The 25010-nt window shown below is 36.5% G+C and overlaps 5 protein-coding genes across 5 annotated transcripts; all 5 read right to left on the reverse strand.

The window, feature by feature from the left end:
- Nucleotides 1-38: 38 nt before the first annotated feature.
- On the reverse strand, nucleotides 39-6813 carry LOC111483821 (meiosis-specific protein ASY3). The gene is made up of 11 exons (XM_023130152.1): nucleotides 6111-6813; nucleotides 5912-5960; nucleotides 3878-5407; nucleotides 3580-3706; nucleotides 2685-2801; nucleotides 2443-2506; nucleotides 2111-2260; nucleotides 1975-2033; nucleotides 1308-1442; nucleotides 790-881; nucleotides 39-304 (listed from the first exon to the last, which is right to left on the reverse strand). The coding sequence occupies exons 2-11, from the start codon at nucleotides 5951-5953 to the stop codon at nucleotides 248-250; spliced, it is 2373 nt and encodes a 790-aa protein (XP_022985920.1). The 5' UTR covers nucleotides 5954-5960; nucleotides 6111-6813; the 3' UTR covers nucleotides 39-247.
- Nucleotides 6814-7327: 514 nt separating this feature from the next.
- LOC111483908 (transcription factor bHLH162-like) lies at nucleotides 7328-8208 on the reverse strand. Its single transcript, XM_023130286.1, has 4 exons — nucleotides 8119-8208; nucleotides 7818-8042; nucleotides 7600-7716; nucleotides 7328-7521 (listed from the first exon to the last, which is right to left on the reverse strand). Exons 1-4 carry the CDS (start codon nucleotides 8170-8172, stop codon nucleotides 7348-7350), a joined length of 570 nt encoding a protein of 189 aa, XP_022986054.1. The 5' UTR covers nucleotides 8173-8208; the 3' UTR covers nucleotides 7328-7347.
- Nucleotides 8209-11669: 3461 nt separating this feature from the next.
- LOC111483880 lies at nucleotides 11670-12827 on the reverse strand. The gene is made up of 3 exons (XM_023130250.1): nucleotides 12584-12827; nucleotides 12290-12518; nucleotides 11670-12205 (listed from the first exon to the last, which is right to left on the reverse strand). The coding sequence occupies exons 1-3, from the start codon at nucleotides 12746-12748 to the stop codon at nucleotides 11799-11801; spliced, it is 801 nt and encodes a 266-aa protein (XP_022986018.1). The 5' UTR covers nucleotides 12749-12827; the 3' UTR covers nucleotides 11670-11798.
- A 2307-nt stretch (nucleotides 12828-15134) lies between these two features.
- Nucleotides 15135-19165, reverse strand: LOC111483823 (probable serine/threonine-protein kinase At1g54610). Its single transcript, XM_023130154.1, has 9 exons — nucleotides 18972-19165; nucleotides 17965-18445; nucleotides 17574-17858; nucleotides 17170-17487; nucleotides 16810-17037; nucleotides 16640-16734; nucleotides 16435-16549; nucleotides 15767-16213; nucleotides 15135-15618 (listed from the first exon to the last, which is right to left on the reverse strand). Exons 2-9 carry the CDS (start codon nucleotides 18427-18429, stop codon nucleotides 15412-15414), a joined length of 2160 nt encoding a protein of 719 aa, XP_022985922.1. The 5' UTR covers nucleotides 18430-18445; nucleotides 18972-19165; the 3' UTR covers nucleotides 15135-15411.
- Nucleotides 19166-20204: 1039 nt separating this feature from the next.
- LOC111483833 (probable serine/threonine-protein kinase At1g54610) lies at nucleotides 20205-23806 on the reverse strand. The gene is made up of 7 exons (XM_023130172.1): nucleotides 22778-23806; nucleotides 22419-22703; nucleotides 22020-22337; nucleotides 21226-21453; nucleotides 21027-21127; nucleotides 20833-20950; nucleotides 20205-20746 (listed from the first exon to the last, which is right to left on the reverse strand). The coding sequence occupies exons 1-7, from the start codon at nucleotides 23198-23200 to the stop codon at nucleotides 20474-20476; spliced, it is 1746 nt and encodes a 581-aa protein (XP_022985940.1). The 5' UTR covers nucleotides 23201-23806; the 3' UTR covers nucleotides 20205-20473.
- Between the last annotated feature and the right edge of the window lie 1204 nt (nucleotides 23807-25010).

Consider the following 25010-nt stretch of genomic DNA (forward strand, 5'->3'; position numbering starts at 1 on the left):
CGATAATTACCAAACATGCATCCAAATAACGAGTTTCGTAGACAATCTAGGTTGTACTGATGCTTGTGCAGATGAAGGTAAAAAGGATTACAGAAAAAAAATATACAATTTTAGAGCATTTATGAATTGGGTTAACCTAGCAGCTAGCACAAACAAACGAGAAAATAAATGGCAAAGTCGCCAACTGAAAAGGATACGAATACCTACACAAACTCGCTAACCGAGCAAAGTATGTCATTTAACATTCCTATTTCAACAACATTGCTATTAGTTGTTTCAGCTGCAGTATCTTTCCTCTTCCCGACTGCAATAAATTCAAGGTAAACAAATACCATAATAAAATGTTGTTGAACAAATACCATAATAAAACATGACATTGCACCACAAAATTTTAACAAAAAAAGATCGGCCGCAGCCAAAATCCCGAAGGACAGATCTGCAACAATTCTTAATTATATGCATGAAATATCATTTAGCACCCACTATATGAACAGCCCACGTCTTTACATAGTTAACAAGCAGTGATCATAAAAATAAGAGTAACCTGGTAAGTTTAACACACATGATGTAAGATCTTTTAGTAGACCTATGGTATATTTGGAGTTGATATCAACAACTTTTTCCCCCAAAATACTTGCATAGTTGTTTGGTCCAAAAGTATTTTCCTTAAACGTACTTCTAAATTCACTCTTTGCGATGCATATCTTCCCCCCAGTATGATTAAGTGCCAATGATTTACCATTCAGAATGGAGCAGAAATTTTCTTAAGGACAAAAAATGGAAGCATACCTCGTGGATAGCTTCAATTCTCCGTTGTGCATCCGCAAGTTGCTTGTCAACTTCTTCTTCCACTTGCAAGAGATTATTACGGTGTGATGCTTCTGTGAATACATAATACCGTTAGAAGTGCCTAGAACCTTCAAAATTTATATATAATTATCCATTGAAAGTGCTCTCTATTCACGTAAACTTTTCTTCTCATTTATATTGCATATTTTTCTGTTTCTCCTTACATCCTCATGGAATCTAATCGCAACAATTAAATTTTGTATTGAAAATTTAAAGTGAAGGCTATAGTAAAATAATCTCAAATAATTCGAAAAAAACTAAAAACTGGTTGCCTTTATCGTCTCACTCCACCTAAGGGTCGGAGTGAACGCCTCACCTCTCTTTTGAGTCCCCATAACCAAGAAAGTGTTAGAGCCCCAAATCATAGGTTGTGAGTAGTGGTGTAAAACAAACAGGTTAAGCGTGTGCAATGCAATTCATGTAACTGAGAAAATTTAAAGCAACACGACAGAACATACTTTTCTTTTCCATAGTTCCCTTGAACTCTATCTGTTGCGCTTCCAATTCTTGTAGTGAGTTCCTACAATCCTGTAGATGCTGATTAACCTCCTCCTTGAACTTTTTGTTAATGCGCGTCAATTGCTGTTGTTGTTCTGTAAACATAGATAGAGCTTAATAAACACTGGTTAATCTACCAAAAAATATGAAATTACAACTTTGATGCCCAAGCATATACGGAGCAAAGTAAAGATGAACCCATGCAAAAGATGGCAAAATTACTCCACACAAGTCATGAAATTGATCTCCAGAAGAATTTTAAACATCATAAATAGCATAGTGTAAGCCAGCCATTGGCCAAATCTACTCAGCCACTAAATGTACCAAAGAGCTTATAGAAAAATTTAGGCCAAACATGCTGAATATACAGGATTCGTGTCTCATATCAGTTACCGTCCCGTGAGGGCATTAGTTTGTATAGCTGGAAAGTTCATTTGTGAGCAAGAGAAGGAAGTTCGTGATTTATGAATTCAGATTACATGAGTCCAGGTGATGAACATTCACCCCAATAAATAAAAAGAAGAGGCTTGCAAACACAGTTAAATAAAACTATTTCATAAAGTTAGCTGTACCAATTGAGAAAGAAATTGACATGTGAATTAAAAACCCATCATATAATTATGCTACCTTCAAATTTTGTTTCTAGAACTTTTCGTCTTGATTTACCAAAGCTCAACAGCTTTACCCTGAAATACCGTCGCAAATCAATTTAGAAATTTTGATCTCGTAAACAAAAACCAGAAATATGAATTGATAAACTTACGTGTCCATTTGGATTTGAGACTCAACATTCTGCAACTGCAAATGAATACTCTCGGCAACTGACAGCAGAATCTCTGAAGATTTTTCGATAGATATTGACGATATTTTATTTTTCATCTTCTCAAGCTCTGAGAGAAACAGTTTGACGGCCCTAAATAGAATATAAAGGAGAAAACTTACGACTTTCAATTCATACATTTTGTGTGCTGATTCTTAGCGCACCACCCCCCCCCCCCCCCCCCCCCCCNTGTCAAAAAAAAAAAAAGAGAGAGAAGAAGAAGAAGAAGAAGAAGAAGACGCTTTCATTCGGTTAGGAGGGAGGGGAGAAATTACCTTGCAAGGCCATCCTCTTCGTTCGGTACTAAAGTTTCCTCGGCCCAACTACTTTCTCCAGGCCCTAATCAGACAATTTAGATGATTATTAGTTTTCTTTTGTTCTAATGTCTACATTTCTAGACAAAAATCTTTAAGCATAAATATGCCAGCACAATGCTGAGACAATTAAACAGGTTTGACACCCAAAAATCACGTATATTTCAAGTTAAGCTATTTTCTTTAAAAGAGTAAGAACATACCATTCAAATCAAATTCATGGTTTTCTACACTACGGGCCCTCTTTGCTGGACGAAGCATAGACTTGAACTTCTTTATGTTTGCGATTTCTGGAGAGAGTGTATCTCTTTGACTTGAAGCTACACCAACACATTGAAGTTTCATATGAATAAAAAGGAAATGGAGATACAATGGAAAAACAAGCATCAGAAGAGTCCAAGGCAGACTTAACATAGACGAAGAATAATTGTGACACAAACTGAACCTATTAACATAGACGGGTTGTCTACACATTAGAATGTTGTTTTAATAATATAAATACAAGTTCAGTTCAGATTCATTTGTTGATATAGATTCTATCAGGGATATGAGGTATATGCATGGTGACCTATAAAAGATGTGGGTGTATGCAAATCAGGTATCTAAAGAAGTTAAGAAAAACAAAAAAATTTGTTACTTGAGCAAAATCTTACTTACCTTTTTTTTTTATTATAAACCGAGCTTTTAATTACACATACATATCAGAAGAGTCCAAGGCAGACTTAATGAACATCAAACTAAGAAAATAAACTGATAGTTCCAAATCTCGTATATCTCCCAATCTTTTCATGGACCCAGAAGAGACAAACAACTTAAGATCGTATATACAGTTCTGGAACTTGGAAGTCTTTCCTAATGAAAGGTATGTTCCTTCAACTTTCCACTGGTAACAACCACAAAATTTATCAAATGACTGGTATCTATATGAGTAAATCTAAATGAGAATAGGATAATCCATGAAAAGAAAGCATCGGTAAGTAATTTTCATCAAGCAGGAGATAGTGTAGTGTAGATGAATTTCAATATAGAACAATGTAATAATGACGTTGAAAGTAAGGTGTACTTGAATTTCAAATGATGAATAAGAAGCAGGCAAACCTTCTGCAGAGCTTTCATAGCTGGTGTCCTCGGATGATGAATCAGATAACCCATAATCTGCTACTTCTTTTGTTACACCAGTTGCTGCATTCTCGAGTGGAGATTGCTCAATCTCTTTTTCATCTTCCTGAAAGTCAATAAGGAAAGACAAAATATGGAGACTTGACAATGAAGCTCAAAGACTGCTGCAAACATGACACTTGCAGGAAGATGATAGTTGATGATAAACCCTACACCTAGTAAACTTGCAAGAAGATGATAGTTGATGATAAACCCTACACCCACTAAACAAGGATACTGAAAGGTGTGGTGTTACATTTGATCTGTCACGATCCTCTTCTGAAGTCCGCAATTTCCTGAAGCTACAAATATTTCTCGTAGAAAGTATTTCCTCTGCTGAGCCAGGACTTGAAGATTCATAAACTATTTTATCTGCTTTTGGAGTTGAACTAGGCGAACTGCACACAGGCGTCTTCATTCTAAAAGTTGGACTTTCTATATGACTCTGTGGGTCTACATCCTTTTCCAGGAATGGATTGTCAATGTCTCCTTGTGGACCATAATTTGCTAGACTATGAATATTCTCTCGCAACAGTGTCCTGTCCATCTGTGGAAATTGATTGAATTCCTTCCGTACAACTTTTTCTTCAATAACAGGGTTAGCCGGAGAGCTATGAAAACCCTGAACTTCTCTAAAAGAAGAGGGTTTATCTTGAGGTGCCAGTTCTTCAATCCCGGTTGGATTAGGAAAAGTTGTCGTCCTGTCTTCTTTTTGAAGAAAAGAAATTTTTCGTGGCTGAAATTTGAAACTCCTTTCACCCCTTTTCTTTCTTGTGGACATTGATGAAGCCCTACTGGTAGCAGCATGAGTGCCTTCAGGCCTTCCTTCAAAGACAAAAACATTTTCCTCCTGATGTTTTCCTTTGTTGCATGAAGGGATCTTAGATTTTCTTGACTGCACAAAAATGCGGGATCTTTTCCGTGCTATTGAACGTACTATTGGCCTCTTCAAAGTCTGACTGGGATCTTCAGAATCAGTTTCAATCGTATCCGAATTCTGTTTAAATTTGACAGCTCTATCATGCTCCTGCACAAAGATTTCTTCAGTTATTAAATGATTGGCATCTTGCTTATGGTTCTTACAATCCGAGTTTTGATCCTTAGGTACAGAAACAGTTCCAAGTATCTCCCAAAGCTTCATTTTCAGAGTTTCAGTTCTATTTTCTGATTTATTTGCTCGATCCTCAATAATCGTTTTATCTGACCGGACCTCTGCCATGGTTGCAAATGCAAACTCATGCAACTTCTCGTTGGTTCTATCCCTCTCTTCTTCCAATTGACAGTTGACCTCATCAAATTTCGTCTCCTTGCTACTTCCAGACTTGAACACTGAGCTTTGGTTTGCAAACAAACGTACAGAATATGTTCCTGGTGGCTCCATTAGTCCATGACCCGTATTCTGCCTCCCACAAGTCGTTGGAGAATGGAACGCCTGTTCTGCTCCACTTACAGTCTCCATGACGGGTGCATTTTGTAAAGAGGGTCGAGTAGAAACCCATGGTGATCTCACTTGTTGAGGAGCTTCTGATAGTATTGAATTGACATCAGTACCAAAGGTTCCTGTGCCTTTATCCTTCCGATTCCTTTGCGTGGAACTTTCTAAGCGGGAAAAATCAACCTCTGCATTTGACACCATGGATTTTCGTTCTTTTGTGCCTCTAGAACTCCCATTGGCTGGTGACTCTACCATAACACCAATTGAAATCTTTCTCGATTGGCTTGATGGATGACAATTGCTACCTAAACTCCGACAATCACTCAATGGATCCTGAAATGTATGTATGACAACACGAGGAAATTAGATCGCAGTCGGCAATAATTGATCCCTATTAAGTCTTAATGTCGTTTTATTCATCTAAGTGAATTCAAAATTGACGAAGTTAAAAGTTGCCCAAAACTAAAAGCATAAGCAATGATGTCTAGATTCGGATAACTATTTGATTAACATTTCTCACAAAAGTGATGTAACACAAGTGCTTTGCTTATTAATATCCCACACCAGTAAAACCTAATATTTCAAGAACAGAAATGCTGGAGCTTCCCTTTAATCCATAAGAAGAAAAAAAAATATCCCATGGGTAAAAAGAAAATGAAAGAGTTATCTAAAATAACAAGACAACCCAATGTTAATTCTAGAACCAATACACGAGACGATTTGAAAAGAACAAGTTGGTAACATGAGTGGGCGAAATTTTGTAATCTGTAAGGAACATGAAACTTGAGTCTGTAAAAGAATTGAATAAAGCATATAGCTAAGGATTTCACCGCTTACATCTCGTAAACTCGGCTGCCTGCCAACCTTCGCTTCCGTCATTTTTTTTCTGGGACAATATAAGACAGCAATAGCAGACACAATATGTAGAACATCAGTGACATGGTGAATGTTCAACAAAGGAAATAAGCAGCATATATCAGATATGAATGTTTAAATTAGGTTTTCAAGGAGGGATAGACAGTTCAAGATTTACAACCTTCGTACGCTGCAAGATTTATTCGTCTTCCAAACTAATAGCCACAACCATCAATTGTTTTGGTGATATGCAAAGATTTTCAGTATCACGAGACGAAATGGCGCCAATGTCGCAGTCACGCGGAGTAGGGTCGATGTGGATGGTAGCAATAGATTTCACAGCAACGACTGGTTCTCGGGGGAAGACAAGGCTCCGAAATAGAACGGTTTACAATCAACAAACACAGTAAAATTTGTTGTAGCTATAATCAATACCCTACATCGAACAATGCTTCAACATTTACAAGGAAGTTACAAAAGACAAAATAAAAGCGCTACAAACCAATATATCCCTTCATGAACACGTTAAGATCAATCACCAAGGGGCGCAACATGGAGATCATGAATTTTACAGATCAACGAGTATAAAATGATGACTGGAATAGTGTTTTCGACATCTTGACGGCACAATCTGAATGCTAAATGGAAGGTCGATCATCGGAATCTCCTGCTTCAGAATCGAATTTAATAGCATAGGGAGGGAGGGTCTTACGATTTTTGGAGTGAATAAAAAGACCACTCTAGAGAATAGACAGTTGCTTATAGCTTGATCGACGCCGACTGCCTGCTCTCTGGAATCGTCGAGTTGTTGTGACGAGAAATGAGGATGATAGTTCACCGCATTCCGTCAGGACGGCCGAGACATTGCACTGCAGAGAACAATATGGTAGAGGCGGGAAAGGTGAGCACGACGCGCGAGTTTGGAAGATGGTATTTGAAAAAACCCCGCGATCGGTCGGACCGGAACTCGAATCGATTATTCTTTTTATTTATTTTATGATTTTAGATTTTTAGATTTAAATCGATTTTTTTAGTGATTAAATTAATAAAAATATTTGAATAATATTCTTAAATTAAAAAACAAATCAAATATATACTTAAGAAAAAAAAATTAAATAATACCATTTATGTTCATAATAGTTTTGTTTCTCTCCAATTAATATGGGATCTTACAATTTACCTTCTTTAGAGTCTAACATTCTCACGGTCACACTATCCAGTAAGTATTTCTAATACCATTTGTAACAAAAAATAGTATCATTGTCAAATTTATATGATCCGAAAAACATCAATTAGGGAGACATTTAAGCGTGGATGGATAGGGAGAGACCCGAAAAACATAAAACACTCAAATATTTTTTATTAAAATCATTTGTTTTTCCAAACATAAAACACAACCCACTTCAAATCCAGTGGCTCTAAAACTGATTATCAGAACACGTCGAAGGACCGTTCCCCGGCCGCCGGCTTCCGCCAAAACTGCTCGAAGAACCAGCCGCCTTCATCTCTCCATCATTCGCCCATCCATAAACCAATCGTTTAATCCTCTCCGTTGGTTTCGTTGCTCCAAATTCATACACAACATCTTCAATCTAATTCCACAACAATCCAAACCATTCACCACTAAACAACGTTAAACCAAAACAAAAACCTTAAACCAACACAAATACCTCAGCATGAAGCGAATACAATACACTGTTCCCGACAACAGAATAACTGACATTAACGATCTCAGCTCGCTCCTGGTAAAAAATATGAATTATCTCATAAAATATGAATCGATCCTCCTGTAAAATCTCACATTGGTTAGAGAGTATATAAAGGAAGTTCATCAAAAAAAAATTGAAAGAAACAATATCTGCAAGCGGTAGAGTTTGGGTTGATATACCTCCAACCCAATACTCAAAACAACTTCGACAGCCGAACCAATCTCTTTGATTCTCAATTCAGGTCCATTTCTATTCCGGCTTCTCGTTGGAGCCGTGTACAACGACGACGAAGATTGTCTCGTAAACCTCTCCTTCTTCTCCTCGTTCTTCTTCAGCTTCAACTCGAGCGATTTTATGTACTTAATAGCTTCTTCTATCTGATCCGACACGGACAATGGCATCTCCTACAAGATTTGTGGAGACCCAATTAAGAACAGATGAAAAACATTGATGGAAAATAGAAAGAAAGAAAGAACGAACATTTGAGTGATGGGTTGGGAGAAGAGAGTTCAATTTGGAGTAAAGCGATTTCATCTTGTTTCTTCGATTCTTCTCCAGCACCTTTCTCTCGACCTTGTTATGGGTAGCACTTTGTTGGGTTCCTTCGTGAGTTCCCTCCATGGAATAGTATTAATCATATTCAAATTGTAGAGCCAAATGAGTAGCATTTGTATAGATCTGGGGATTCCTTGGAAGAGAAGAGATAGCCACTGCCAAGCCATGTGGACCGCCGCAATGGTGGAAAATAATAGTGAAAAGTACGAAATTTAATACACGCATTACTCACATTGGCCCTTTCTTTTTGGAGAAATTATTGGAGTTTCTCACTAGTGTGTTACTACATTTACACGTTTTATGAGATCTCACCTCCCTTGGAGAGGAAAACAGAACAATTTTTTTATATGGGTGTGAAAACCTCTCTCTACTTATATATGCGTTTTAAAATCGCAAGGCTGACGGTGATAATGTAATAGGCCAAAGCGAACAATTTCTGTTAACTGTGGTTGGAGAGAAGAACGAATCATTTCTTATAAAGGTGTAAAAACTTGTATCTAAAATACATGTTTTAAAATTATGAGGCTGAGTGACACGTAATTGACCAAAACAGACAATTTATGTTAGCGGTGTTGGAGAGGGGAATGAAGATTTCTTATAAAAGTGTGAAAATATCTCTGCTATTTACGTGTTTTGAAATCATGAGACTGACAATGATAAGTCGAAGCGAACAACTTCTACTAGCATTGGTTGGAGAGAGGAACGAAATATTCCCGACAAGAGTTTGAAAACTTCTCCTTAATAGATGCATTTTAAAATCGTGAGACTGATGACAATACATAACGGACTAAAACAGACAATTTCTATTAGCTATGAAATTGAATTGTTACATATTTTTTGTTACAGACAACGAACTTTCATGAGATATATACTGTCTACTTTGAGCACGAACTCTCGTCACTTTTCTTTTGATTTCTTCAAAATAACTCAATTTTTTTATTTAATAATAAAAATAATAAATATTTAAACTTTATAATTCACTTACATAAATAAAAATAATAATAAATAAATGTATGATATATATTAAAATTTGTATTTAATGCCTTATAATCATTGACTTATTCGATTAATATTAACCTTTTCTATTATGAAATTAGAAAATATTAACTGATTAATTTTGGATACTAAAAAGACCGTTGTTGGTTAGAGACATGACTTTTAGACAACAATGTCGGACGACAAGTATTTTCCTATTTTGTTCAAAATAACTGTATCAATTTTCTCTTCAAAGAATTTGCCATTTTGATTTTGGTTAGATTAGAGATGTGATCTCTCAGCTACTCATAAATTCTTCTTTGACCGAGTCGATAGTAAGTATTTTTTTAAATACTAAAGTTATGTGTTATTTTTATATTTCAGGTAAAAGCTGTTGGATGATGAAAGTCTCACATCGGTTAATTTAGGGAATGGTCATGGGTTTATAATCTAAGAATACACTCTTCATTGGGGTGAGGCATTTTGGGAAGCCCAAAACAAAGCCATGAGAGCTTATGCTCAAAGTGGACAATATCATACCATTGTGGAGAGTCGTGTTCGTTTAACATGGTATCAGAGTCATGCCCTAAACTTAGCCGTGCCAATAGATTGACAAATCCTCGAATGTCGAACAAAGAACTCCAGAAAAGAAAAAATGAGTCAAGCCTCAGTAAAAAATGACTAAGACTCCAAAGGAGTCGAGCCTCGATTAAGGGGAGGCGTGCTTTGTTCGAGGGGAGGTGTTGGAGTCGAGCCTCGATTAAGGGGAGGCGTGCTTTGTTCGAGGGGAGGTGTTGGATGATGAAAGTCCCACATCCCCTAATTTAGGGAATGATCATGAGTTTATAAGTGAAATACTAACTCCATTGCTATGAGGCCTTTTGGGAAGGCCTTTTGGGAAGCCCAAAGCAAAGCCATGAGAGCTTATGCTCAAAGTGGACAATATCATACCATTGTGGAGAGTCGTGTTCGTTTAACAAAAGCAAGACACTCATATATGGTTGACGGCGGCATCGCATCAAAGACTATAACACTTGCATAAGGTAGTTGCATTTATTTTTCGTAGATCTTACATTAGTGTATGACATTATTTTTAATATTTTCCTCAATTTTATTTTAATTTACTTTGAATATTTCCCTTGTATTGTTTTAAGATCTTTTCACGTATGAGTTCATGGCATCATATTTATAAAGTCGTTTTAAATGAATGCTTTTGCATAAAAAAAGTTACGTCATACATATGGTAGCGACTTTAGGCCAGTAGAAAATTAGGGTCGGTACCACATTTCTAAATTAATAAATTTATTAATTTATTAATAAATGATTTAAAATTTAGGTTAATTTCAATGAAAGAGATGGTCACTACTTTGATTCTTCATTCATGTTTTTCCAACATTAAAAAAAAATTAAGAAATAAATAAAAAAAATGGGCATTTTTTTTTTTCAAATTTGGAGCCTAAATTTTCAAATGGTCACCTTTTTATTTATTTATTTATTTATTTTAATTCTATGAAGACTTCGGACTAAATTAGTTATTAAAAAAATTATAAACTAAAATATTTTAAAATGTATAATGGATAAAATGATTCTTAGAAATAAATAAATAAATAAATAAAAATATAAACGTGACCCTTCAATCTTCCAAAAGGAGCTCTTTCTCGGCCTTTACTCAACTCGATTTTCTATCTCTTTTAGAGGTCTAGAAAAATTTAGGTCCCGTTTGATAATGATTTTGATTTTTTAAATTTTATTTTTAAAATTAATTGCTTTGTTTTTATTTTTGGAGTATTTGCTATCTAAAATATACTATCCTTTAACTAAAATAATATATATAAGAAGTTCTTTAATTTTATTTACATTTTAAAATAGTTTTAAAAAATTAAAAGTGAAATACGTGGGAAAGGGAGAGAGAGGAAAAACGTTATTTTATTCTTTTTATATATAAGTGTTCTCTAATTTTGATTTACAAATTTTGCTTTTTTAATCATTTTATTCCCTCCCTTAAAAAAAAAAAATAGTTTTTTTTTTATAATATTTATTTATTTTCTTAAAATTTTAATAGATAAAAACAATGTTAGTTAGTTTTATTATTATTATTTTTCTAATATCGGACAGTATAATAATTTGCAATTATATTTATTGTTATTATAACAAATATTAATAATTTTAAGGTAACTTCTATTTTTGGTTATAAAGTTTAAATAATAAGTTAATTTATTGTTCAAACAAAAAAAATAATAATAAGTAGAATAACAATTTCTTGAAAAAATTAAAATATTCGCTACCCTACAATATCGATAGACGATTTAACTTGACATGTTGCAGTAGATTATAAGTGTGTAGCGGTAAATTATACGTGTGTTACAACGAGATTGAGAATAGGTATTATAGTTTATAGTTTTTCGAAAAATCACATAATATTTATTAGCGCAATTGTTTTAAAATTTATAAGGTATTTAGGTTAATTTAAAAGCGATTTATGCACATTTTGTACTTAATTTCATTAAAATTAGTTTACGCTTAAACAAAATAACTTTTTTTCTCCAAAAATACCATAAGATTAAAACATCTTATGGCAAAAACATAGAAATTACAAAATTGCAATTTCTCTTGACTCTCATCTTCCACAGTCACACTACTTCGACCGCTATGGCCGGCGGCAAGCTCTGCAGCAGATCATAGGTAAGCATGGACGCCTTCGCCTTCGGCGGCCGGTCGGATAATCCAACCGGAAGCGGCGCCGGCGTCGACTTTTCGCACTTCCCTAACCATTTGGCCTGCATGTATCTGTACTTCCTCCATGGCCCTAAGTGCATCTTCTTTTCCTTCATGCACTTCTCCGCCGAATTGCACAGAATTTTGATCGATTCTCGAAGTTTCTCGGCTTTTCCGATGAATACTTCCGGCAATCGTCTGACCAATCGCTTGTACTCTTCACTTGCTCTGGCTAGTTCGAATTCCTCTCTGAAATTCATCTCGATTATGACTCTCTCATTCGGATTCCAATCGTCCGCCACTTCCAAATAACTGTGTTCCCCTGCGCGTAAAAAAGCCCTAATTATCAAATCCCTAAAATTGAAGACGATGAGAACTAACGCTAGGGTTAGGGTATTCTGTTTACCTGATGGAATTTCTGGCGAGCTTTTCCATTTGGACTTACAAACGGCGCAATTGAAGCCGGCGTTTCTCAGATAACTACATATTTCTCTCTGTACACACTCCCGACAGACCGCAACCTCCGCTGGTCTCCGGCAACCGCATTCAATGGACTTTAAATTCATTTCTCTGAGAGCATTCTTCGTTGCTTTCCAGATTTTTAACTCAATCGAATTGGTCCTTTTCAAATTCGCCTACAAAAAAAGAAAGAATCAGAACAAAATTACACCAATGAAATCACGTAACGAAATTCCTTTACCCGAAGAACTTCCGTCTGCGATTTCCAGAAGGCTCTGTTTTCTTTAACGATGGAGGAAGTTTCTCCGTTCTGATCTCCGTCGTTGCTGGAATCATATGAACTTTCCGACGGGTTCTCCGACTCTTCTGGGAATATATCGATGAAGCTCGCCGATATGTCAGACATTTTTTCGAAACTTCCTTCGGAGCCACCCGATCCCGACGACTAGCTTGATTTTTCTCCGTTGGATTTCATGCTCTGGTTGCTCGTCGAACACGTCGCTGAAATTTTAAAATTTTATAGCCCAAATAATCGTAATCGACTCTATCACGTGGGACCCATTCCACTGCCAACGAGGCAAACAGATTTTAAATTATATTTTGAATAAAAATCCAACAATTTAGTTTATTTTCCCAACATATTTGAACTATTATCAAGGATGGATAGATTTTGAATTTCAGTTTCTCGTTATGAATAACCATATTATGATAATTATATCCATTACATTTTTTTTTTAATTTAATAATATGAAATACATTTTTTTTTTAATTTAAGAATAACCTCATAATCGATATTATTAAATACGAAAAAAAATCCACATATATTAAAAAAAAATGTCAGAATCTTCGTTTTATAATTATTAAAAAATATTTTTAAATTGTCAGAATCATGAAGGTGTGTTATTAAATTAAAGGGAATTTTTAATATAATAATACAAGTCGATTAATTTGAATAATTTTTTAATCGAGACTTTCCATTCTATCGTGTTAAATACGAAAAAGTCACCTGCTTAAAAAATAATGCACAAAAGAGATAAAAGAATGAATTAGTGAATAATATCAATGTGAGATCTCATTGAGTTGGAGGGGAGAATGAAACATTTCTTACCAGAGTTGAAAAACTTCCTTAAATTATGCCTTTTAAAATCGCGATGCTAACAATGATATATAACGACTAAACCGAACAATATCTACTAGTGGTGGGCTTAGGTTATTACTAATGATATGTGAGCTAAATACTAGACGGTGTGCCAACTAGAACGCAGGGTCCTAAAAATGGTGGATAGTAAAATCTGTGGTTAGAGGGAACTAAACCTTTCTTAGATGGATATGGAGGATTCGACCTCTTAACTTGCCCCTACCTATAATATAAATCATAAATATCTTTGGTTGTTAAATCGAATATTCCATATAATATGAGATGATGCCCCTGCCAATTTCTAGAATCTAGAGTTGAATGACTAAAATACCCTCCTATCCAAACTTTTCACATTATAGTAAAATAATGATATAAATGGCGACAATTTATCACGATGGGCCTACTTTTAGTTTAATCTTGACCAGACATTTTTTTTTATTTAATTAAAAAACGGTCAAGACGAGCATAACTTAATAATGGATACAAATTCATTCACTTGAGCTCGAAATTTCAAATTCTCATACCCCGCTTTCATCATTATTGACCAAAAAACCCTCGAAAACTCTCTAGACTACAATAATGTAATCTTTACTTATATCACTTCCAAATATGCAAAAAAAAAAAAAAAAAAAACAAAAAAAGAAAAAAAAAAAAAAAACAAAAAAAGAAAAAAAAAAAAAAAACAAAAAAAGAAAAAAAAAAAAAAAACAAAAAAAGAAAAAAAAAAAAAAAACAAAAAAAGAAAAAAAAAAAAAAAACAAAAAAAGAAAAAAAAAAAAAAAACAAAAAAAGAAAAAAAAAAAAAAAACAAAAAAAGAAAAAAAAAAAAAAAACAAAAAAAGAAAAAAAAAAAAAAAACAAAAAAAGAAAAAAAAAAAAAAAACAAAAAAAGAAAAAAAAAAAAAAAACAAAAAAAGAAAAAAAAAAAAAAAACAAAAAAAGAAAAAAAAAAAAAAAACAAAAAAAGAAAAAAAAAAAAAAAACAAAAAAAGAAAAAAAAAAAAAAAACAAAAAAAGAAAAAAAAAAAAAAAACAAAAAAAGAAAAAAAAAAAAAAAAAAAACCTAACAGTAATTGATACGAGCTCATTAACTTGAGTTTGAAAGTTCAAATCCTCATATCTCGCCTTCGTCATTATCGACCAAAAAGCTCTTGAAAACTCTCTTGGCCACAATAATGTATTGTCTACTTATATCACTTTCGAATATTCGAGATACCAAAAAACCCTTGAAAACTCTCTCGACCACAATAGTATTATCTCTACTTATATCACTTTCGAATATGGCCTATCGAGATTTTTGCCCGTCTACATCCAAAATAGTGCCTAAAACTCTCAAGTTCCATAAAATCTTGGTTTGTAACGTTTCATTGGTACTTCATGACCCAATGTGCTTAAAACTATCCTCAAATCAGACAAGAATAAATAAGAACATTATATTGTAACACTCCAAGCCCACCGTTAGCAGATATTATTCGCTTTAGCATGTTACGTATGTATCGTCATTAGCCCACGATTTTAAAACTCGTCTAATAGAGAGAAATTTTCACACCCTTATAAGAAATGTTTTATTCCCTTCTCTAACCAAGATCTTACCGATAAGATTTTGATTTAGATTAAGATTTAAAAACTAGATATTACTTTTCAAAAAAAATACAAACAAAGAAATCTAACAAATCTATGGGTGCTATTTCTATACAAGTTATCAGCATCTAAAACACAAGAAGAATGAAGAACAAATGGCAAACACCACGGCAGTGTCGGGTGCACTCAAAAATCATAGCAGTGCTTCACAACCACCTTTTATACAACATATGAACCAAAAATCTACACAAACAAATCACTTTTGATTACACGACTCGAGCCATATCAGATCTCAGGTCTCTCCAATGGTCTTTTCTGCTGCCCGGTGAGAGCGATCTTGGTAATCTATCTCATACTCCATGGCTCAACATGAGATGTTTTCCAGTTGTTGCTCTCGAACCCTTCGACTGAATGTTAGCAGCTCTACCGTGTCGTGCTTGTCGAGCAAATTCTTGAATCTGACGGTCTTTCTCTTTCAGAATTTTATCTAAGTTGTTTGATGGACCAAGAAGTGGACCAGAAGTATAAAGCTTGTTCATGTCTGTCCCATAAGCAAACTGAACCACATAATGAACAAAAATCAGCATCTCAGGCAGCAGAACATCATTCATTCATTTGATTAGAACACAGCTCAAGATAGCATAGCACTAGGATTTTTATCTTCATTCATGTAAACTACTTAGTAGGAGGAATGAAAGAACGAACCGGGGACTGTTCTTTAGCACAAGCCTTTTCATTCTCTATCCGGTATGAATCTGCACCTCGATGTGCATAAAATACTCGGTCCTGCTTTCTTGTTGCCTCAGACTCCCTAACAAAGTCGGGCAATCTGCCTACTTCTGATCGTGATGGACCCGGTCTATCGTAGGGATGTTCAGATGTATTAGACCTCGTCGCTACTAAACGGGATAACACTGAGAGATTGGATCCATCAAGCAACATTGAATGATCATCAAGTTGCTTTCTTGATTTCATCCAATCTGGTCTGCTAATTAGCGGTCCTGAATGTGAAATCCTGCCTGTATCTGAACAAATTTCTGTGACAGATTGGTTTTGTCTGGGAGGAGCAATACAAAACCCAGAAACTGTTTCGTCCCCATGCGGATTGAGCACTCCGATTCCGCCTTTGAAACTTGAATGACCTTGCCTTTTCTGTAACGAAATGCAAAGATAAATTAGTCCAGAAAAGCATATAGAAAATGTGAGATCCCACCTCCGTTTGGGAGGAGAACAAAATATTCTTTATAAGGGTGTGGAAACCTCTCCTTATCAGATGCGTTTTAAAACCTTGAGAGAAAGCCTAAAGAAGATAATATCTGCTAGCGGTGGCGGTGGGCTTAGGTTGTTAAAACCGAAAAAGTTTAAAAGAATACCTGCATTAATATGTTTGCTTCATCCTTGGCATTAAGAGAAAGATTAATGTTAGCTTCCTTAGATCGCCTCCCTTCCGCATAATATTTTGGGTCCTTGCCCTCAACTCGTGATTGCCTGCAATGGAAGAAGAGCTTATTATGAAGTTATATACCCAAGAGAGCCAGCCCTTACTGAACATCTTCCCAGCCTCAAATACTTGCTTACCTCCTGCAGCTGTTGAATTTTGCATCGATCTCTTTGCTCGGAGGATATTTGGGCAAACTCGAAGGGTCGCAAGCAAGCGGTTTAGTCGTAAAAAACTGAAGATTTATGAATATATGAGAATCTATGCATCAGAGTAACTTTCAAATGATTCCAAGGAAAGGCAGCAATACCTCGCTCTTTAAGGCAGCAGCTGCAGTTCCTCGATGAGCAGGATCAATAGATAGCAACTTATCCACGAGAGCCACCGCAGAAGATGGGAAATCCTTGAGCATTTCCACGACACAACGTCGGTATGGCTGAGCCGTCTTGAATCCAGTTGAATGAGGTAACTGTAATTTCCTCCAATAATTCTCGGGTGGCGACCCACAAAGTTTAAAGATCTTATGCAACTGTTCGACCTGCAGAAAATAACTTCAAAGATTTCATATGCATACCAAAATCTTTGATCTTGTTCATTTGATCACTAGCAGCCTTAGCTAAATCATGAATAAGAAGACAAATCTCTTAATAGAAATATAAAGATGTTCGACCTCTGTTTTTCCAGGTAAGATGGGCTTCCCAGCATATAGCTCAGCTAGTATGCAACCAGTACTCCACAGGTCCACTGCAACCCCATAATGAGAAGCTCCAAGAAGAAGTTCGGGCGGTCGGTACCATAGAGTCACTACGCGACTTGTTAAGGGAACATGATTATGAGGGTCAAAATGGCTTGCTAGTCCAAAATCTGCAATCTTCAAGATACCATTGGCATCGATTAGGAGATTCGAACCCTTTATATCACGGTGGAGGACACCATGACTGTGGCAATAATCAAGCCCCCTTAGAAGTTGTTGCATATAGCATTTAACCTTCCATGGCCATAAGCATAAAGTGTTAGGTTCTTGAGGATTGGATAGATATCATTAATTAGTAATGAATTCTAAGCAAAATTTACCTGTGGTTCGCTGAACTTGACGCCGGGCCGAGATGCGAGTCCTGTAAGATCATGCTCCATATACTCAAAAATGAGGTACAAGCTACATGATCGCGGAGACGTAATCAAGCCTTCCAATTTTATAACGTTTGGATGATCAAGTCTACGTAGGATAAGGATTTCCCGGGCCATAAACTTCACACTCTCCACATCAAGATTATCGAATCGAACTCGTTTTAGAGCGACTAGTTTACCGTGAATGATATCACGAGCCTTGTAAACACTACTATATGTTCCTTGTCCTATCTGTGAAAATAAAACCACCACCAAACCAAACAAAACAACAGCAAACTCAGCTGACAATCACATCAACAAACTACTTCCAACTCCCAGATTCACAACTTTTACATACCTTGTCTAGTTTCTCGAATGTTTCGGCTTCTCGTGGCAGCCATCCCTCGAGCGCTTCACCAGCCACAGAGGAAAGCCAGCTAGGCCAACCAGCTGCAACTTGCTCAGCTTCCATAGCCTTTGGAATGCTTCCTTTACCAGGATAATTAGCAGAAATGGCTGCTTCCAACCTCTCCCTCTTCTTTTTCTCAATTTGATCATCATGTACCCTGTTTGAGCCGTTGACCCTCTTATCTAAGTAAACAACCTTCAAGTCACCACCTTCTGGTTTCACCTTTGATCGAATACTATCAGCTCTCTGTGAGGCATTTAGTCGAACACCTTGGTCCCTCTTCACGGAATTGAATTGCACATCCTCCTCTTTCCTTGAAAAATTAACCCCTGAAGCCTTTAGTGAAGGCAATTTCTCAGAGGCTCTGCTCTGTTCATCTTCATGAACAGATGGCTTGGAACATTGGCAACCCATAATTGCAGCCCAGAAACTAATAACAAAATCGTAAGTTTCTTCAGAAATTACAATCTCCTCTTGAAGCCAACGATAGATATATTCCAGAACAATCCCATAAATAACGAATCAAAACACCACAAAACCTCGAAACTATTCTACATATATACTCGATGCAGAGAAGAAGACCCTAAAACGAATGCCAAATCGAACATTTAAACACGGAAGTTTGAACACCAAACAGTTGTTGATCAGAAAAAACTGGAACGAATTTCCTAAGTCCCTTCTTCCAGAATCTGAACCGACCCAACAAGGAAAATCCAGAATCAATCAAAAGAGAAAATGAAAAACGATCAAGAACAGCGACTTTTTTAACAAAATCCGAAAACCCCACAATCACTTCGAATCGCTTTCATCAATCAGCAGACTATTTCACAGTCAATCAGAGGAAACAAACTAGTGATCAATATCTTGAAAAAGAAAAAAAAAAAAAAAAAAAAAAAGTACCCAAATAGATAATCGGAAGTAAATGGAATGAAAAAGAGATAGAGACGCTTAGTTACCAAGAAAGAACATTGAGCTCGCCTTTTGAATTCCGAACGCGTATTCAAACATGTATTTTCAAAGATTATCATATTAAGACGGCCTGTGCCGGCTGATCGACTATAAAATTCCCACTTTCTCTCTCTATCTCTCTATCTCTCTCTCTCAACCCATGTCGACGACTAGGATCATCGAGAAGGGATTAAGGATTTGGTTCGCATTTTAATGCCAAATTAGGAAATTTAAACGGGCTAATTACGTGGGGTTTAGTTCTTCAAATCAAAAGGATATACAAAGTCAACGAAAGTGAAATTGCACAAACCAAACCATCCACAAACAGTAAGCCTTGTTTGAATTCAACTGTTTTGTTTTCAATTGTTCTTCCACTAAATCATGAGCAGAATCACAAAGTGTTGTCTTTAATTTTGTTGACAAAATTAGTGGGGTTTGTTGTCAGTGTTTGCTTTACCATTTAACTCCCAAAAATAATCACATATTTTTTATTATTAGGATCGACTAATTCGTATTTAATTTTTTTTTATAAATAAAGTTTTGTGACGGATTATAGATATTATGATGGGATGAAATTGACTCGTGGAACTAAATTAATAAATAAATAAAATAAATTTTGAATTTTGTTTTTTTTTTTTAAGAGAAAATCAAATTAAGTCATAATTAAACAACCCCGTAATTGTTGATTTATATTTTAAAATTTCAATAAAAAATTGAAATGGATTTAGTTTTGACTATTACTTGCATCCATCCTTTTCATTTTAATTAATACATTAATAATTTATTTATTTTTAGTTCACCAAAAATATTAGGTTTGAATTTTGAAGCCCTAAAAGCAATACCTAAAGTCTGTAATTTTCAACTAAATAGTTTACTTATAGTAATTTTTGTCAAAAATGTTTTAATTTTTTAGAGAATATTGTAATTTTTTTTCCTTAAAAAACATATTTATTAGGTAGGAAAAAAAAAGAAAAAGGGGTTTTCTTTTTCAAGTTAATAAAAACCTTTTCCCAATAAAATAATTTATAATGGTTTTCCGTGATTCTCGTTGTCTACACACGGTCTATTTAGGACAAAAAGAAAGTTGAGCTACTGAGCTCAACTGGGAGAGCATCAGATTGAAGATCTAAAGGGCGTGTATTCAATTCACGCTCATTGCATATTTACGAACAGTCTCAATAGACTTACTAAATGAGAGAGACTAAAGATCTGAAGGTCATATGTTCGATTCACGCTCGAGATGGATTTGGAATCAACCCATTAGCGACAGATTTATTTTCTCTTAGTTACATGCAAATCCCAACTTATGTACATTAGCTCAAAGAACAGAACTGGTGGTGGCTTGGCTTCTATGTTTCTTTTTTCTTCCCTTTTCTTGTAGGAAGCCAACACCTAAAAACTGTGCCTAAACCTTTCCTATCTACATTGATTGCCTAATGAACCAACTAATTCCCTTTCGACTCTAGACGACAAGAGCTTCGAAGCCCGACCATGTCGTGCCCGGAGAAATTCAGCCAACTCTTAGAGTTTTGTCTTGGCTCGTTGATTCTGGCCTTGAAACTCCATTTCTTTCTCGGACATGTTTGTAAGAAACAAACTCAATTGGCCCAGATGATGTTAAACACTCCCTTGGAATTGCTGAAACGTGTTTCGGTACCGTTTTCGAGTTTGTAAATCCTGGTCTCTGAGTTATTATAGGTCCTGAACTTGAGGTTCTCTTCGACACCAATCCGTAAGAACACTTCTCATTCCGATACTTCGAGCTCAAAAAACTTTGTTTTCTCTATAATCCGAAAACCAAGATGGTTAGAGAATCAAGAGACAAGATAACATCTTCTGCTAGATTATAGAACTTCATGTAGAGTTTACCAGAAGTGAAATAACCAACTCAGAGTTGGCCTTTGCAGCAGGAACTACCCGAGATTGCTTCAGTCCTTTTAGTTCGGCGTCGACTGCTCGGCTTCTCCCGCCACCTACTCCTCGTTGCCTGTGTAAAACAAAGAACTATGAGTCTGCAAAGAGTGAAGCCAACTTTGCTCTTCAAGCAACTCAATGATGTTTACCTTCTTGCTTCCTCTTCCCGCAGTTTTGAATTGATTTCTTTGCTAGGAGGGTACTTTGGCAAACTTGAAGGATTGCATGGCAAGGGCCTTGTGCTAAAGAACTGTTCAAAGAAAACCCTTGTTAGATCTTCATTTACCAGTTCCAACTGAATTGAATCTCCGTTGGTTAATCGGTTTTTGAAGAAGAGTTGTGTCGTACCTCACTGTCGAGCGCGGAAGCTGCAGTTCCTCGCTCTGCAGGATCTATAGACAGCAAATTGTCCATGAGCTCAATAGCAGCATGAGGAATGTCGTCATATCTTTCTCGAAGACATCGTTCGTACGTCTGCGGAGGCCTCATGCTTGTTGAATGCTTCAAATGCAAGTTTCTCCAATATTCCTTGGAGGGGGAACCACATAGCTTGAATATTTTGTGTAGTTGTTCAACCTGAAACGTGATGCATCAACTTGGTTGTTTTGACAAATAAAAACATTGAAGGCCACATTTGATCGATCTAAACGTGTGAGATCTCATATCAGTTGGAGAGGAGAACGAAACATTTTTTATAAGGGTGTGGAAACCTTTATAGTGGTGGACTTGGTCTGTTACAAATAGTATTAGAGCCAGATATCGGGCGATGTGCCAGCGAGGAGGCTAAGCCATGAAGGGGGTGGACACGAGGCGGTGTGCCAGAAAGAACGCTGGGCCCTAAAAGGGGTGGGATTGGGGGGTTCCACATCGAATGGAGAAGGGAACAAGTGTCATCGAGGACGCTGGGCCCTGAAGGAGGGTGAATCATGAGATCCCACATCGGTTGGGGAGGAGAACGAGATCTTCTTTATAAGGGTGTGGAAAACTCTCCCTAGCATACGTGTTTTCAAAATCTTGAGGGGAAGCCTTGAAGGGAAAACTCAAAGAGGACAATATCTCGTAGCGGTGGGCTTGGGCTGTTACAAAACAGCTTATATTTGAAGACAGGAAGACAACCTCAGCAAGTTAAAGCTATATTGTACCTCTGTTTTTCCTGGCAAGATAGGCTTGCCGGCATATAACTCTCCTAGAATGCAACCAGCACTCCATAAGTCAACTTCAGCTCCATATTGAGATGCTCCAAGTAAAAGTTCCGGTGGTCGATACCAGAGAGTTATTACACGACTCGTCATGGGAACCGTCGACTGTGAATCATAGAAAACAGCCAACCCAAAATCTGCTATCTTCAAAACGCCATTGTTGTCAATAAGAAGATTTGAGCCCTTTATGTCTCTATGCAGAACCCCATTACTGTGACAGTGAGCAAGCCCGCTCAAAAGTTGCTTCATGTAACACTTCATCTGAAATAGTCATGGATAAAACTGGTTACATAATATATAGTTGTGTATGGATTACTAATATTCATGAGCTATATATGCAACCTGTGGTTCGGTGAACGACGTGCCAGGCCGAGATGCAAGTCCTGTAAGATCATGTTCCATATATTCAAAAACAAGGTACATGTGACATGATGTTTGTGATGTGATCAAACCTTCCAACTTAACGATATTTGGATGATCAAGCCTTCGCAAAACAAGGATTTCCCTAGCCATGAACGCGATACTCTCGGCATCTTGATTGTCGAACCTGATCCGTTTCAAGGCCACAGCTTTATCCTGAATGATATCACGAGCTTTATACACACTGCTATAAGTTCCCTGGCCAATCTGCAAGAATGAGATAGGTTAATCAGCTGCAAATTAGTGAGCATAAAGCTACAAGGCTCAAAGAGAGAGCATGCCTTTTCTAACTTGATGAAGTTATTGGCATGTTTGGGCAGCCACCCTTTGATGGCCTCACCAGCCATCTTAGCCAGCCAACTCGGCCAACCAGCAGCAACCTGCTCGGCTTCGGTAACATTCGGAATCTTTCCCATACATGGATGAGTGACAATGGTGATATCAGGGACGTCTGCCTTCTTCCTCTCATTAGGAAGCTCACCGTGCGAGCGCAGAGGACCATTCGCCTTCGTATCGAACAACATAACCGAAACATCGCCACAATCTAGTCTATCTTTTTCCCAAATCTTCTCTGATTTGGGAAAGCCAGCTCTTGATATTTTCAATTCAGAGAGGTGTTTTCTGGAGGAATATGCCCTATTGGAGCTATCATGTTCATGTTCACTACACTCATCCGGTAAAACCTTAGAACAGATGCAACCCATTATGCAAAAACTAAACACAAATCAATGAAGATTATGTTCTTACATAAACCCCAATCCCAAACTCAAAAAACAACAAAATTCAAGACAATGTCAAGTGTTCTTATTCAAGAACGAAGCTAGAACAAACGCATCAACCAGTCCCCACCCGTACCATTCAAACCCACAAAAGTAAGCGGATTAGGATAAAACTTTTTCAAGAGGAAGCAAAAAAATCAAAGGGATAAACTCAGATGATAGAATAAATCTGACCCACCAGACACAACATCATAAACAGTGGAATAAATGGATCATGGACTCATTCAAACCAGCAGAAGGTAATAAAAACTTGAAGATGAGTCGTGAAAAGCGTCTGGAAGAAGAAACTAGTACAAAACCTAGAAGAGCGTCTAGAAAGGGTAAAGCAGAATTCCAAAACGTCAAACAATCGAAATAGAAAAGCTTACGAAATGGGGCAGGAAAAATTAAAAGAGACATTAATGAGAAGAAAATTACAGGCGATTTGAGAGGCGGAGTGTTCTGTCTGGTTGAATTGAGCTGAGGGAGAAGGTGTTGAGAAACAATTGGAGTATTGGGTATTGGATTTTCAAAGAGGTCGTTTTAGTGGCTTTCGGCTAACCCCACACTCATAATTCTGTTCTTAATCACAATTTTCAGTGACTTTCAGCTAATTAAAAGTACCATTTCTTCTCCAAAGCCGCCATTAATCACCGTCTTTTTCCTTATTAAACAGTAAACACTTCCCTTATAAATACGTTTCCCAAACTAAAAAAAACAAAGTGAACGTTAAGTGGTACGAAAGCTCCATGAGAAAACCCGAAATTTCAACTTTTAAAGTTATGGCTTGAGGTTTATTGGGCTCTCTTCAAGTTTGTCTCATAGTTACCTCCGACTTTGCTCATGCTTTAGTTTGACTTTTATATACATTCTTTTTAGTGTATTGGATGATGCACGGTCTTCTCGATTGTATTGTGATACTTGATGGTCTTCTTTTAATGCTTGTAGTTTTATACCGATCTATTTTGTTAACTAAACGCCTGTTTCACTTGCCACCAACGTGAGAACAACTTAACCGTAATTAAAACATATACTTTAGACTAGAGACCCGATGTAACAGCCTAAGCCCCCATTAGTAGATATTGTTCGCTTTGGCCCATTACGTATCGACATTAGTTTCACGGTTATAAAACACGTCTACTAGGGAGAGATTTATAGACCGTCATAAGAAATGATTCGTTACACCTCTCCAACCAATGTAAGATCTCACAATCCATCCCTCTTGGAGGGCCAACATTCTTGCTAGCACACCACCCGGTTTCTGACTCTGATACCATTTGTAACAGTTCAAGTCCATCACTAGTAGATATTGTCTGCTTTGGCCTATTACGTATCGTCGTCAGCCTCGCAGTTTTAAAACGTGTCTACTAGGGAGGGGTTTTCACACCCTTAACGTGGGATCTCACACACGAATCACTCATTCTCACGTGTTTACCAAAAAAAACACTTATTTCACCCAATAAAACGTATTTACTTGAGAGTTTCGTGTCTTGACGTATAGGTCATGACGCAAGGGTAGAATTATAATTCCATTCATATTGAAGACTTAGATGCTCGAACCAGCTTTCTCCACCTTCCACCTAACCTTAATCTATTCTAAAAAAAAATAGTGACACCTAATATATAGCTTTTAATGTCTTAATTCATTAATCTTATACCAGACCTAGACTAGGTCCACCAATAATTATAAAAGATAATTAATAAGCTCAAATCCACCCCAACACGCCAAAACGTCTCAGATTTCAGCAGTCCCAAA

Source organism: Cucurbita maxima, unplaced genomic scaffold (assembly GCF_002738345.1).
Source record: "Cucurbita maxima cultivar Rimu unplaced genomic scaffold, Cmax_1.0 Cma_Scf00009, whole genome shotgun sequence".
Lineage (NCBI taxonomy): Eukaryota > Viridiplantae > Streptophyta > Magnoliopsida > Cucurbitales > Cucurbitaceae > Cucurbita > Cucurbita maxima.